Genomic DNA, 14,279 nt, shown 5'->3' on the forward strand with positions numbered 1-14,279 from the left:
ATTTTTTTTTCACCACACACGTTGGTAAGATTGACTTTATCATTTACACATTCGTATATATGAAATCAAACAATAACTATTTACCAACATTTTAAATGAGATATCCCAATTAAAATAAGGTAAAAAACATTAAAGTATCAATAATTCTTTTTAACTACCTAACATTTTTGTGCACTATATTTTATGAGATGTTTAAATAATAAAATTTAGTTGTAATACTGAGCAGCGAGGATGTGAAGGGACCATTACCATATAAATATACCTTTAAAATTACAGGCGTGGCCAGGAAAAAATAATTCCAAGTTCCTTATCATTCAAGCTTAAGAGATGTCCCAATATATATGCAACGATTAAAATGTCTTGATAATAAACGATCAATTTGATACCGTAGCAGCCTTTCCTCGTCAGCAACATGGACTTTGATTCATGGAGTAATTTATACGACAAGATATTTGAAAAAGTAACAACATAAATTTGATTATATTAACAAATATTGACCATTCAAACCTCAAAATCTAATCAATCGAAACATCTGAAAAGCAGCAGCATTACAAGGAAGAATAGAAACAGCATTACAAGAAAGAATAGCTATTATATTTTAATTCTCTGTAATAAAAAAATTGGTGGGACAAAAATGGCTCAAACCTCAGTCGGAACTCAAGCTTGTCCAATATCAACACTATAGCACAACCGGAGGAGCAAAGAACCCTCTACCAAATCTAAAAAATCTAACACTAGTGGTAATAGTAGGATGCTACATATGTCACAAGACTAAACCATAAGGGTCCAACCAATATGCTTACAAACCTGTCATAACCTCAAGCTAACTTTCCTAACTGATTGTGTGTAGAAGATCTGTAACCCATTAATGTATACCCTACAAGCTACGATTTTATGAGAGGCTGAAGTCCATCACCTTCCCAGCCAAGCTTGAGCATTTGATCGACAACTTTCAAGCTTAACTGCAAAACAGTAAGTGGCAGTATTAATAACCATCGAATGGGACAGTTTAGACATTAAAACAATTACAGGCGCAACAGAGAGATTTATTTAGACAAATAGTTGGCCTTCATTTCATGCACATAAAAGGTTCAAATTTCATCGGTGGCTGTCATCAACTAAAGGTTTGATGTTGTAAGAAGAATAGTGGAAATTTCACAACCATTTAAAGTCATTAGTATAAGGCAAAAATATTTTGATTCTGTGCACTTGGTTGGTTCCAGAGAATACACAAAAAGATCAAACCACACAAATGTGATGTAGTGACTACTAATATTATGCAATTTAAGAAACTGCATGGGCAATATATGAAGTTTGTTCTGTTTATCAGTTTACAATTCAGGAGAATTAAAAAAAATATTTACTTTGTATCACTACGGTTTTTCTAATTCAGGAGAATTAGAAAAAAGGACTCCAGTTCAAGGGCCATTTGGTATTTCATATGAAAGAATTAACTTACAGCCGGATCAGTAAAGATTATCAATTGCTTATCCAAAGTTGAAACCAAAAGATTTGTGTTATCCTTGTTTAGAGCCAGAGCTGTGATATCCTGCCCTTCTTTCAGCTTCAATACATGAAATACCTACACAAAAATGTAGAGAAGACTTGCTTTCAATGTTGCTCTTTCAGATAAAATGCCTGGTTTCGGTGCACAAAAATGAGGAATTGAATGCCGCACTTTAATGTGTCAAAAATCGTAAATGCAAATTTAAATCTGAAATTTTAATGCTGTACCTCGAGCGTGTGCATATCCAGGAAGCAAATAGATGGCGATGGAACATCTATTCCAGAGTTTTCAAAAGTTTCTTCTGATTCTGAAAAAAAATTGTCACCTGACTTATGCGAGTTTGGACTATTATTATAGGGTCTACCATTTTCAAGGGAATTTATTCCAATCAAAGCACTCATCCCATCAACTGAAATTTCTATGCAACTGATACTGCAAAAGAGAGACAATTGTGTTCTTGCAATTGGAGTACCATTAAGTGTAAAAGTACTGAGAGTATGCTGAGATTCATTCCAAGTCATTACAACCCCCTCAGAGGAAAGACAGACAATATGGGCCTCCACACCATCCAGCCTTCTAATTAAACGCCCCCTTCTTATAGAGTGCAAGAGGACATCTGATGAATGGGAGCAAGAAACAACTATCCCAATATCCGAGTTAACACAACAACTAAGTATTTCAGTGCGGTGGCCCCGAAGAACCTGTATGGGACCTTCAATTCGTCGTCTCCTGTCTTTTTCTAGCATGTGCGATGAACCATTACTAGTTGAAGATGATGTGCCTGTTCCAGCGGAATGTTCTGACATGACACTTGTGTGGGATGCAAGTGCCCTATGTATTCTCCAGAGTAATACTGTGGTGTCTCGGGATCCTGTCACTAGGTAGTTACTATCAGGTGAAAGACCGAGGCATGTTACAGGAGCACAATGCCCATAAGCTGTTTCTAATGTTTTAGCTCCATCTGAGGATATTAGCCTAATACTACTATCAGCATGCCCACCTAATCAATCAGAAGCAAAACTACAAAATTAGATGTCAAATATTACGTATACAAAACCAACTACAACAAAATGTAGTCCATGTTTGTAAAACTCTGTAAGAGCCAAGACCATGAAAAAATATATATTTTATTGGTCACAGATATGCAGAATTGTAGATGTTACAATGCTTTTGGATGCTAAATTTGATCACCATACAAGCAATGTTTTAAAACTTGGATTTGTATTGTAGGTATAGCCACTGCTTCTCGGTTCATGGTTCATTGGTTCAACGTTGTTGAATTGTGGTTGAACCACTACCAGTTAAACTTTTTTTATATTATATAATGTATAAAGTAATAAAAAATGTAATGTTATAAGAAATTAAGATATAAAAAAAATAAAAATTACCATAATTATATTTTTGGTAAGATAAGAAATACTAGTAATGGGAAAAAATTATTTATAACTAAATGTAATCCTTAAATGTGTTTTTTATTTATCTTAAAATTTTTTAGTTTAAATTTAAAATAGAAATGGAAAAATTTGACAAATACTAGTTCAAACTGGCTTTCTGCACAGTTTTGGACCTTTTCTGAAATGAACTAGCTTTTTTGGAGTTACCAGACTAGACACTAGACTGATTTCCAGTCATTCCATCCCAGTTTTTAGAACTAAGAATAAAAGGAAACATTATAACATGAAAATAATCCCACACAATTATGGTTCAAACCCTACCAAATATTCCATGTAGTGGATAAATAACACTATTCAATTAATTCGAAGTATTGCAAGCATTAGTATAAAACCACCAGAAGAGCTCGCTTTATAGATAAGAGACAGGATATCAAAACAATCTTAAGCCTTTCTAGATTTACCAGTAATAACTTCTTTGTTGCATGTTATAGAAACAACAGCTTGGCTTCTAATTCCAGATGCAGCAAATGCTACTGCTTGGGGGAATTGCCACTCGACAGAAGATGTGGCTGGTGCTTTGAACATGCGCATAATAGTACCACCAGCAGAGGCTAATGTAGCTTTTCTGTGTTGAAAGAGGAAAGGAGTACCCTGCCCATCAGGTGTATTAGGCTGCCACTTGTGTTGTACAACATGAGCTGCTGGTGCATTCATATCAACAACCACAACTGTATCTGAAGATGCATGGATGGCAGCTGCAGGAAGATTGCAGCGTTCTGGGAATGGAACATCATATGGTTTGACTTCTTTTGGATTACGGAATATTGTCTGATATTGAAATATAAACATTGTCACGTACTTAACATTGAAAATGACAGTGTATTTACATACTCTGTACCAAGCACAGTAACTCTTTCATAAACAATAATAGTCAGGTTTACAAAAATCTAATTCCAAAAAATTTCATTTACATCGTTTTAGATTAAAAAAAATGTTTTAGATATCAGGTGTCCCCACACATTTAAAAATCAGCATATATTTCCTAAAAAGAACACTAGTGATCAGGCTGAGACAAATATTAAAAGCTAAATATTCTAAGTTACAACAAAAAGTGAATTCACTGATAAAAAAGAAAAATGGAATTCCACATGTGTTAGGAGAGGGTGAGTTTATGAGAAAAGGAATAAAACATTAAATGCCTAACGGCCTTAACTGCCTTAGCAGTTAGGAGGAACGGGGTTATTGGTTGTATAAATAACAAATAAACAATTGTAGTTGTGTGAATTGTTTTGTTTGTAGTTCTAACAATCATCGTGAGGGGGGAGGTTAGGCTCTCTAAAGGGAGGTTGTGCTCCCAAACCCAGTCCTTGTAAAGAGATTCTTTTACGGTGAATAATAGCAAAACACATTCTTCCATTACTATTTCTATCTTTTGAGTGTGTTCTTGTTAGGTTCCAAACCCAGGAACCTAACAATTGGTTCGACCTGCCGGATCGAAGTGGGGGTGAAGGATCAAGAAACTGCCGAATCCAAATTGGGCACGAAAACGATAATGGAGAGAAGTACAGAGGGGCGATTGGAGGCAATTGAGATCACTATGGAGGGGATGAAGGCGGAGTCTGCCGCAGTACGAAGGGACTTACAACAGATAATGAGGATACTGGGGCTACAGGTTAATAACACGGAGGGGCAGTCGGACGATAGCTCCGTGAACGAGAATCCACGGCAACGAGAGGAGGATGTTGGAGGCAGAGGGGTCGGCGACCGCCAGGAAGATCAGAGACTGTGGCGGAAACGGGTGGATTTACCCACATTCGAAGGGCTGGAACCCCTTAGTTGGATCAATAGGGCGGAGCGATTTTTGTAAAGAGATTCTTTTACGGTGAATAATAGCAAAACACATTCTTCCATTACTATTTCTATCTTTTGAGTGTGTTCTTGTTAGGTTCCAAACCCAGGAACCTAACAACATGCCTATGTTGGATAATCTAATGAAGTGCCAAGAATGTATCAACAAGAAGAATCCGAAAGAATATTTAATCAAAATTGCAAGCAACATGAATTCAAATGAGTTCACAACTTGCTGTGAATACTAATAGTCAATACAGATGCAGCTTCTGAGGAAAGTATAATATTGGAATAATGTCAATGTTGCTTATTTTTAGAACCCCATAAGCACGGCTTTCTCGCACACACATGCAAGCATAGTCTGGTTTTTAACTCATTCGTTTGTTTGGGTAACAATAGAGCAAAAGAAAATTGGGATAGAAAAAGGATATAATACTGCTACATTTCACCGTTTCTTTGAACAGAGAATCAGGAAAGAAGGAAGTTACTTTGGTAGGACCCACAAGAAATGTTTTCCCTCCAAATTGGAATAAAATGCGAAGGAAATCACTCTCCTTATCCATCTGGCTTAATTTTTACTTAAAAATAATATAATTTAAATAACTTTATGTTTTGCAAAGATTTCAGATTAAAATTATTTTGTCGTTATAAAAGTGTTTCTATCTAATTTATTTCTTTACACTCATTCAAACAAGAAAAGAATTTCCTCAACTCTTATTTATATCCGTTTAAACATGTTTTTCCATTTTATTTCTCCTCTATGTCTACAATTATTTATTTCCTTTGCATTATCCCTAAATCCCAATCCAAACAAACATGACAATGCTAAGGGAAAATTGCAGATACCTCCGTCGAGGTCATGTTAAATAACACTAACATCCGTATAGTTTTAAAATAGACATTTACCTTATTTTGTTAATACATATTCACATTTTTCATCTTTCTTATGTTTTTAATAAATGACATTCACCTCCCATGTACTTTTAATAAAGTAACACTTGCTCCCTTAATTTTAAATATCATATTGACAAAAACTAAAAAAATATGAAAATTTAAATTAAAGGTTAAAAATTTTAAAATCAGGAATCTTTTATAAACTGTTGTTAGTTGCTAGTAGGATATTAAATGTACTACTACTAGGAGTTGTTAGAAAATTCATAATATCTCTTTTTAATCATTACTTTCTTTATAACCAGAGGTCAATGTATCCTTTCAAATCAATCAATTGAATAAAAAAATCTTTTTTTTTTCTTCTTAGATTAATCCTTTCATGTTAGTATCAAAATTCTCGATCTCGTGAACCCTGCTTCTGTATTTCTTCTTTCCCATCTTTGTTAGATATATTATATCTTTTATCTTTTAGTTAGTTTGCTATTATTTCTTATTTGTATTTTGGGCTTAGCCCATATTTCTTCTATTATAAATAGAGAACCCTATGTGTGTATTTAACATAAGGGAGATTTCTCCTAATCTTCTTCACTATATTCAATATGGTATCTAGAGCACAGGAATAGTTCCCGCCAACTCCACGGTCTCCGGTACCCATCCCTGCCGCTGTCCAGGCGCCGTTTTCCGCTGTCCAGGCACCGTTTGCCGCTGTCTGGCGCCGTTTTGCCGCTGTCCAGGCGCCGTTTGCCGCTGTCCAGGCACCGTATGCTTCCAACCACTGTAGGTCCCCATCACCTCGTCAGTTAGTGATGGCAGTCCCTGTAGATTTGTCGCTTCTAGCCACTACAGGCCCCATCAGTCAGTGATGGCAAATTAGTCCCTACAGTTAGTTTTATAACAGTCAACCGCCGCTGCAGTCGCTACCGCCTCAGACAGACACAATTGCGTCAGTTCTTCTTGGGCTAGAGTTTAGCCCGATCTTCTTGTGATACACTGCTAAGTATCACCACTTGGGAGTTGTCCAGCAAAGAATTTTGAACCTCCAACATGTCTTTGGATCTTTGATGCCTTTGTTTCAGCATTGTAACTTAATATTTTGTTTTGTTTTAGTGGTCCAGCAACTGTGATATTCCACATTTCCGCCCTTCACACTAAGGGGGACTACGTTTCCAAGACACTGCAAGTCACATATATATGGGTGCAGTCCCTGCAGTTTTGTAGATTTCAGCTACTACTGTTGATCCCGTCACCCAACCATCATTGATGAGGATTTAGTGTAGTCCCTGCAGTTTTGTAGCTCTTAGCTTTCAGCTACCACTGTTGATCCTGTAGTTTGTCATTGTCCACCACTGCTTTCCTTCATCCACTTTTGAAGTTGAAGTTTCACAAGCTGCTGTTAGTCCATCTATGTTTGCCTCGCACTCTTGAAGACAAATCATCTAGTTCAACACTGAGTTTATCTATTTCAAGCTTAGTTCATACAATTTGTATGCTCTAGCTTGAGGGGGAGTGTTGGATATATTATATCTTTTATCTTTTAGTTCTGTACCTCTCCCTGTTACTGTTGATATTCCTCTTATCTGTGATCCTCCTGGTGATGCTCCACCCATTTTGTCTACTCCTTCTTTAGACTCTCATTCACCACAGGGTCGTCCTTCACCACCACCCATCTTAAATACAGTTCATTTTAAGGTTGCTTAAAGTGCACCTATTTCCCTTGATTATTGGGGCTACCTAAAGTGCACAAGTTGTGGTTCTGTAAATGTTGTTTATGTTGTTGCCACTGGAGTTGCCACCACTGTCATTGTCGAAGCTTTCACCATCGCAGGAGCTATTAATATTATCGTTGTCAGAGCTTTCCGTCTTACTAATCTTTTTATTTAGGATGGTGGTCCTATTATTAATTTTAACATGACAATTCTATTAAGCAATGCTGATCTTCCATACTTGTTTGATGACAACCACCTCAATGATCGAAATTATCTCTATTGGGCTCAATTTATCAAACACATGTTTAAGGGTATGGGTACACTCAACCATATTAAAGGAGAGGTCATATCTTGGGATAACCTAATTTCCAAATTTTAGACAGTAATGACTCACGAATCATGACTACAAAAATAGGTAGAAATTATATGTTCTTGTCTAGTGCCTTGAAATTTGAAAAGACCTTGCAAAATACTTATTCCATGTGATAGGACATCTCTACATCTTATGACTTAGAAATCAAGATCTTTGATGCCAAGCAGGCCACCCTTTCCGTTGAAGAATATTATGTGACTCTACCGAGTTCACTTGAAAACGAGTTTCCTTCCGAGTTGACGTGGAAGCCATGACTAAGGACATAAACTTGTTCGAGTTAACAAGTTAGTGAGTTTGATAACTATGATTACAGTGACGGACATCAAAAACAGGACGCAAGAAATAGGAGCAGGACTTGTGAAAAAAGAAGCTCATGATACCATGTTAATCTTCATCAAAGAGAGAAAGAGAAGAGACATATTTAGCGAAACTGATTTTATTGAAACTGAACTTACTTACAAAGTTCTGTACATGTATATATTTATACCACAAGATGTAGAGTACAGTTGTATAATATGTCAAGGTAACCAACCATACCTTGTTCTGAAACATTTCTCTAAAGGTAAATTTACTCTACTCTTTTCTATGTTGATGACATGATTCGTGTAGGAGATGAACATGAGAAATAAATCTTGAAAGAAAAGATAGTTGCTCAATTTGAAATGAAGGATCTAGAAAAACTAAAGTACTTCCTTGGATAGAAGTAGCTTATTAAAAGAATGACTTCTTTATCTCCCAAAGATTGTATGTTCTTGATCTTACAGATGTAAAACAATTTGGAAGGCCATTTGAGTTCCTATAGAGCAAAACCATAGAATTGGAAATGATGAAGGCAGTTCTATTGTGAATAAAGGCCAATGTCATGTACTTGTGGGGAAGCTCATTTGCTTAGCTATCACTAGACCTGGCATAGCCTATGCTGAGTGTAGTTAGTCAGTTCATGCATGATCCAAGAGATAGTGAAGTACAAGCTGTGAACAAAATCCTTCAATATTTGAAGACAAGTCTAGGAAGGGGACTATTTTTTAAGAGGAATGGAAATTAAAAATAAGAGTTTATACTGATGCAGATTATGCAAGGACTGTCACTGGTAGGAAATCCACCTCAAGATATGATATGTTCTTGGGTGAAAATTTGGTGACCTGGAGAAGTAACAAACAAAATGTTGTTGCAAGGTCTAGAGAAGTAGGAATTCCTCAAATATAAAACAGAAAACAACAATGTCAAATAGAAAATCAATAGAATAAAGCTATCCAATCCCTTAGCATATCTACTAGTTCTCCATTAAATAAATTAGAAGGATAAGATGTAATTTCCTTTTGATGGTCAGTACAGATGTTACTTGTCAATAAAAACTATCTATAAGAAAGAATTATCTGAATGTTGTGTCTAATGACATACCACACAGTATGTAATTAGATCAATTTAAAAAATCAAATACATTAGATTCATGCCTAACAATCAATTATCAATGATCCTAATTTGCTTGAATCTGTAACAGCTAATGGTTAACAAATCTGTAACAGTTAATGACTATTTTCATTCTAACACTATCCAATGATCAGCTGTTACCTGCAAATGTAGAACTTCTGCTAATGGCTTTCTCTTCAAGTGAGGAACAGTCAGAAGTTGGGATGGTGTTTGTCCAAAATAAGCAATCTGATCTTGTATGGCACGCTGTTGTACCTTTATTTGTCATGAATAAAAGAAAATATTAATCTACATAAACATGAATAAATTACGTTCCTACAACCATCTTACAACAGAGTAATTTAAGGTTACATTACATGGTCTTCCCCTATGATTAAATTTAGTATGAATAAATTTATATACTAAAACCTCCTTTCACACGTCCCTCGATTTGTTATCTTTTAGGCAATGTGTTTGGTTTGTGCATAAAAATGAAGGAGTATATGTAGTTCTTTAAAAGAAAAGAAGTGTCAATGCATAAGAATTATACATACGAGAAGGGACTTAGGTATAGTTTTTTTTATCAGTGAGGCCTAGGAGTACAGCTAGAGGTGTCAATTTGACCCATGACCCCGGGGCTAGCCCTAACCCACTCTTGAAGAAGCCCCCTCTTAAAAAGCCCCTCAAATGGGGGCCAAAAAAAAGCCCCAACCCCCAAAGTCCCCTCTCAAGGGGGTTAGGGTCAGGGTTAAAGTGGGTTTAGCCCACTAAATTTTTTTTGAAAACTAAACTTCAACATTCTTAATAGTAACTATTAAAAGTACTAAATTTTATATTCATATAATTGATTTCTTATTTCAAATTATTAAATAAAACTAATTAACTATAGTATAATAGAATATTTAATATTCAAAATAACCACTTTTTTAAATAATTAAAAACAATTGCAAACCACACACTTAATTTTATACAACTAAATAGTATTACAAATTTATTTTACTGAAATATTATAAAAATGCTTTATTTTGTTGTCAATTTTAATTAAATTATGTCTTATGTTACAAACACCAATTATTAGAAAATTATATATAATTAGTAATATCAAAATAACCCCAAAGAGATATAATAACATATTAATTTGATTTAATATTTGCACTGCTTTTACAGTTCTTAAAAGGAATCACTGTTTTGTTTCCTCGACTTCTAAAATATCACTCAATCTGCTTTTAATTATTTAAAATTAAAATAATTCAAAAATTTATTATCTAAATTTTTTTGATCAAAAATAGTATTAATATTTTATGTGTAAATTAAACTTATATTTTATTTTGTTTTTTTTTCTCTCTGATAATCTTTTCTCAAAATCACCATAAGATATTTTATGTGTAACACATTAAATAATTTATTTTTAACTTTCAATTAGAACACATAACATAAATGTATGTTTATGTTTATATTTATGTTTATGACATTTAAAATGTAAACATTTTGAGTGACTAGTACGACCAGATTGAATTCTATGGGCGAATACAACTTCAATCTGCACAAAGTTTGAGTTTTTTCTTTTTATTTATTATTTTTGTTATGAACATGATTTGTTGAGTATAAAATGAAAAAGAAAATCATTTATATTTAATTTCTTTTTCAATAACTTTCTAAGAAAATAAAGAAGCCTATTTTTTTTAAAGTAAGAGCTTTAATTAGAGAAAATCTTCTCTTAAATTTCAATTAGGATAATTTTAGATAAAAAGTTAATTTCTTACTTATAACTTAAAAAAAAGTGAAATTAAATATTTAAATTTCAAATTTATAAAATGATCCTTTAATTATATACTTAGAGAATCTAACTCAATAAATATTGTCATTTTGCTTTTGCTTCTTGATTTTAGAACTCTCATCTTATAAAAATTTCAATTTATTTTCTATAGTAACTATTTTTGTAATAAATTAGGAGTTAATTATATTTTTTCTTGTATTCAAAATGAACATTTTTTCTAAAACAAAGGCCCATGGGTTGGCCCTGGCCCACAGGGCTTTTGAAGATATTTTGGCCCTGTGGGCTTTTTCTACGAGGGGCTTTTTGGCCCTGTGAATTCTTTTGGCCCCAACCCACGTGGGTTAGGGCCAAACCATGTAAGGAGGGCCAAATTGACAGGTCTAAGTACAGCTAACCTCAGGGAAGGTTAGCACAATTATCCCAATTTATAATGCATAACTTTTTCCATATAACTTTTCTTATCCACTCAATTACAATTGTTAGCAACATATTTTTTGGATGTAATACAAAACTACTAATTAAGCAAGAATCTTCAAGGCATGGTATCCATGCCTTTATGGTCAAATTGTCTAGAGTTTGATCTATTTCAAAACAATCCATTCATTCCCCTTAGTGGATGTATAATGATCCATCAACTATTTATCAAAATCTAATGGGTCTTCTGATCTATACCCCAAAGATCAAAATTATTCGAACAATTTTTTACATATTTAAACCTCTCCTAAGTTCAACACTTTTAAATTTGCAAATGTTAGAATCTGTTTTATTTATGTCAGAATGATTGTTTTTTATTAGTTATATTTTTTCCTTATTTAACAAATTATAATTATTGTGAATAACAAGGATATCTCTGAATCATAGGGATCTGGTTGTCTAGGAGTTATTATTATGCTACCTAAATGTTGTAATTAGAGAAGATATCTTTAGAATCTTCCTAATTAGAGAAAATAGATATATAATCTTCTATTTTATTTTGTTTTCCTAGTTTCCTTATTTCTCTTTTTAGGAGAATTAGATTATTACAAATAAAGGATATGTGAATGTAATTTTCATGATTGAGAATAATAAAATCAGTCCTATTTTCAACTTGGTGTCAGAGCTCCCGATCTTGGGGCTCCATTCCGCTCCACAGTCGCGCCGCCGCCGCTGTCTGACAACTGCCGCTGCCGTTGTCGCCTGTTAGGGTCGTTGATAGGGCAGAAAGGTGCGCCCAACACCGGCGACCACAACGCCAAAAGTCGCTCTGTGAGAAAACCTGTCATGCGCTGCCACGTGCCTCCACTGTCGCCAGCACGTGTAGCCCACGCGCCCATCTCCGACGAGACCCACTCGCCGCTGCCGCCACTCACAGGGTTGCCGGAGCCTCCTGAGTCTGTTCCTGGGGTCGGTGACGACCCGTTTGGCCTATATTTGAGTAGATTTGAGTTTGAAGTTTTACTCCTTTTCTCGGTGTGACCCACACGCCGTCGTCGTCTCGGAAAAGGTCACCGGAGACTCCTGGTTGCGTTTTACGGGATGTCTGAAGTAAACATTATTCCTCTGGGGTTACCTAATGACCTACCAAATATAGGAGGTAACTGTCGGTTGGATGGTTATAATTTGTTACAATGGAGCCAATTTATTCGAAGGATTCTCAAGGGTCGTTCAAAACTTGATCACATAGATGGAGGAGGACCAGGACCAGACGACACTCATTTTTCAATTTGGGACAATGAAGATTCATTAATTATGACTTGGATGTGGAATTCCATGATTCCTGAGATAAGTAGAAATTATATGTTTCATTCTTCTGCAAAAGAAATATGGGATGATTTACAGAGTACATGTTGTAATAAGAGAAGATATCTTTAGAATCTTCCTAATTAGAGAAAATAGATATATAATTTTTTATTTTATTTTGTTTACCTAGTTTCCCTATTTCCCTGTTTAGGAGAATTAGATTGTTACAAATAGAGGATATGACAATGTATTTTTCATGATTCTAAATAATAAAATCAATCCTATTTTCAACTGTACTTTTTCATTAAAAAAGGATCTTGTTGCTTACTATGACATTGAAAACAAGATATTTAATACAAACCAGGACTCTCTTTCCATATCAGAATATCACGGAATCCTGAATGGTCTTTGGATGGAATTCGATCAGAACCAAACAATAAAGATTATTAAAACAGATGATGCCACACTTGCTGAATTCATTGAAAAGGGAAGAATTTTTAAATTTCTCTATGGCCTGAATCAGGAGTACGACCAAATCTGGGTAGAGATTTTTGGAAGAGAAAAATTACAATCCCTTTCAGAAGTCTTTTTATAGTAAGAGGAGAAGAAACTCGGAGAACTGTCATGCTGAATGCGGGGATCTCTAACACAGACTCTGCCATGACAACTTTAAAGGGAGTCCATAAGGGAGCAAATGCTAGGGGAAAGTCGTTTGAATAAGGTACTCATGAGGACTATTGTTCATACTGTAAAAGATCTGGACATACCAAGAAAACATGCTTCAAACTCCATGAAAGAAAGAATGTTCTCGAGCACATGGGAAACAACAAAGGGTCTACTCAAAGATGGGTAAATCATACTACCTCAGAACAGGAAGCCACCAATCAATCTAGTCCTTCACAGTCTAATCCTCCACCACCACCAGATCTTGATATGAAAGCTTATAAGAAGAATCTCGAGCGCTTGGAAGCAATGGTTGAATGAATGAGTAAGCCCTCTAGATCATGTACTCTGTCCATAAAAGGTAAGATTTGTCTCAATACTGTTGGTCATGTGTCTCAAGGTATTTGGATCCTTGATTCGGGTGCAACTGATCATATGACACCTTTTAGTGGGTCTTTCGACTCATATGGTAAAAGCAATAAAGAACAACTTATTACAGTTGCGAATGGTCAAGGTATACCTATATACGGCTCTGGGAATATAATTTTGGACTTATCTATTGTATTGAAGGATGTTGTACATGTTCCTCAATTAGCTAATAGTCTTATTTCTGTGCAAAAACTCAAAGGATTTAAATTGTTCAGTAACATTTTAACAGCTAAGGAGCAGGGTGGGTTGTAATTTTTAGAGTTTGATGACCAAAGCAACACAAAAATCATGAGTTAACAAGCTACATCTGAGACGTGGGCAAATTCCCAAATATGGCTACATCATCAAAGGCTTGGGCATCCTTCATTTAGTCTTATCAAGTCCTTGTTTTCCCATTTGTTTACGAAGGAGTCTGTTGAGTCTTTTAATTATGATATTTGTCAATTATCAAAACACCATCGTGCATCTTATCCTATTAGTAATAAAAAGAATATTTCTCCATTTGATTTAATTCACTTTGTTGTTTGGGGCCTTGTCATAGATTCTATTTCCGGAGCCAAAT

General features: G+C 34.9%; 1 protein-coding gene and 1 pseudogene across 1 annotated transcript in view; one reads left to right on the forward strand and one right to left on the reverse strand.

The window, feature by feature from the left end:
* Nucleotides 1–451: 451 nt before the first annotated feature.
* LOC124836587 (BEACH domain-containing protein C2-like) overlaps nt 452–14,279 on the reverse strand; it is a 58,589-nt gene continuing 44,761 nt past the window's right edge. Inside the window, exons 28-32 of the mRNA XM_088112307.1 lie at nt 9,292–9,405; nt 3,363–3,729; nt 1,735–2,507; nt 1,460–1,582; nt 452–962 (exon numbers count right to left, since the gene is read on the reverse strand). Of these exons, the coding sequence (XP_087968433.1) occupies nt 885–962; nt 1,460–1,582; nt 1,735–2,507; nt 3,363–3,729; nt 9,292–9,405 (1,455 nt within the window). The 3' untranslated portion in view covers nt 452–884. The remainder of the gene's footprint in view (nt 963–1,459; nt 1,583–1,734; nt 2,508–3,362; nt 3,730–9,291; nt 9,406–14,279) is intronic.
* LOC148199059 (uncharacterized) lies at nt 11,760–13,969 on the forward strand (annotated as a pseudogene).

This window comes from Vigna umbellata, chromosome 4 (assembly GCF_029865625.1).
Source record: "Vigna umbellata cultivar VRB3 chromosome 4, Vumbellata_1.0, whole genome shotgun sequence".
NCBI classification, from domain to species: Eukaryota; Viridiplantae; Streptophyta; class Magnoliopsida; order Fabales; family Fabaceae; genus Vigna; species Vigna umbellata.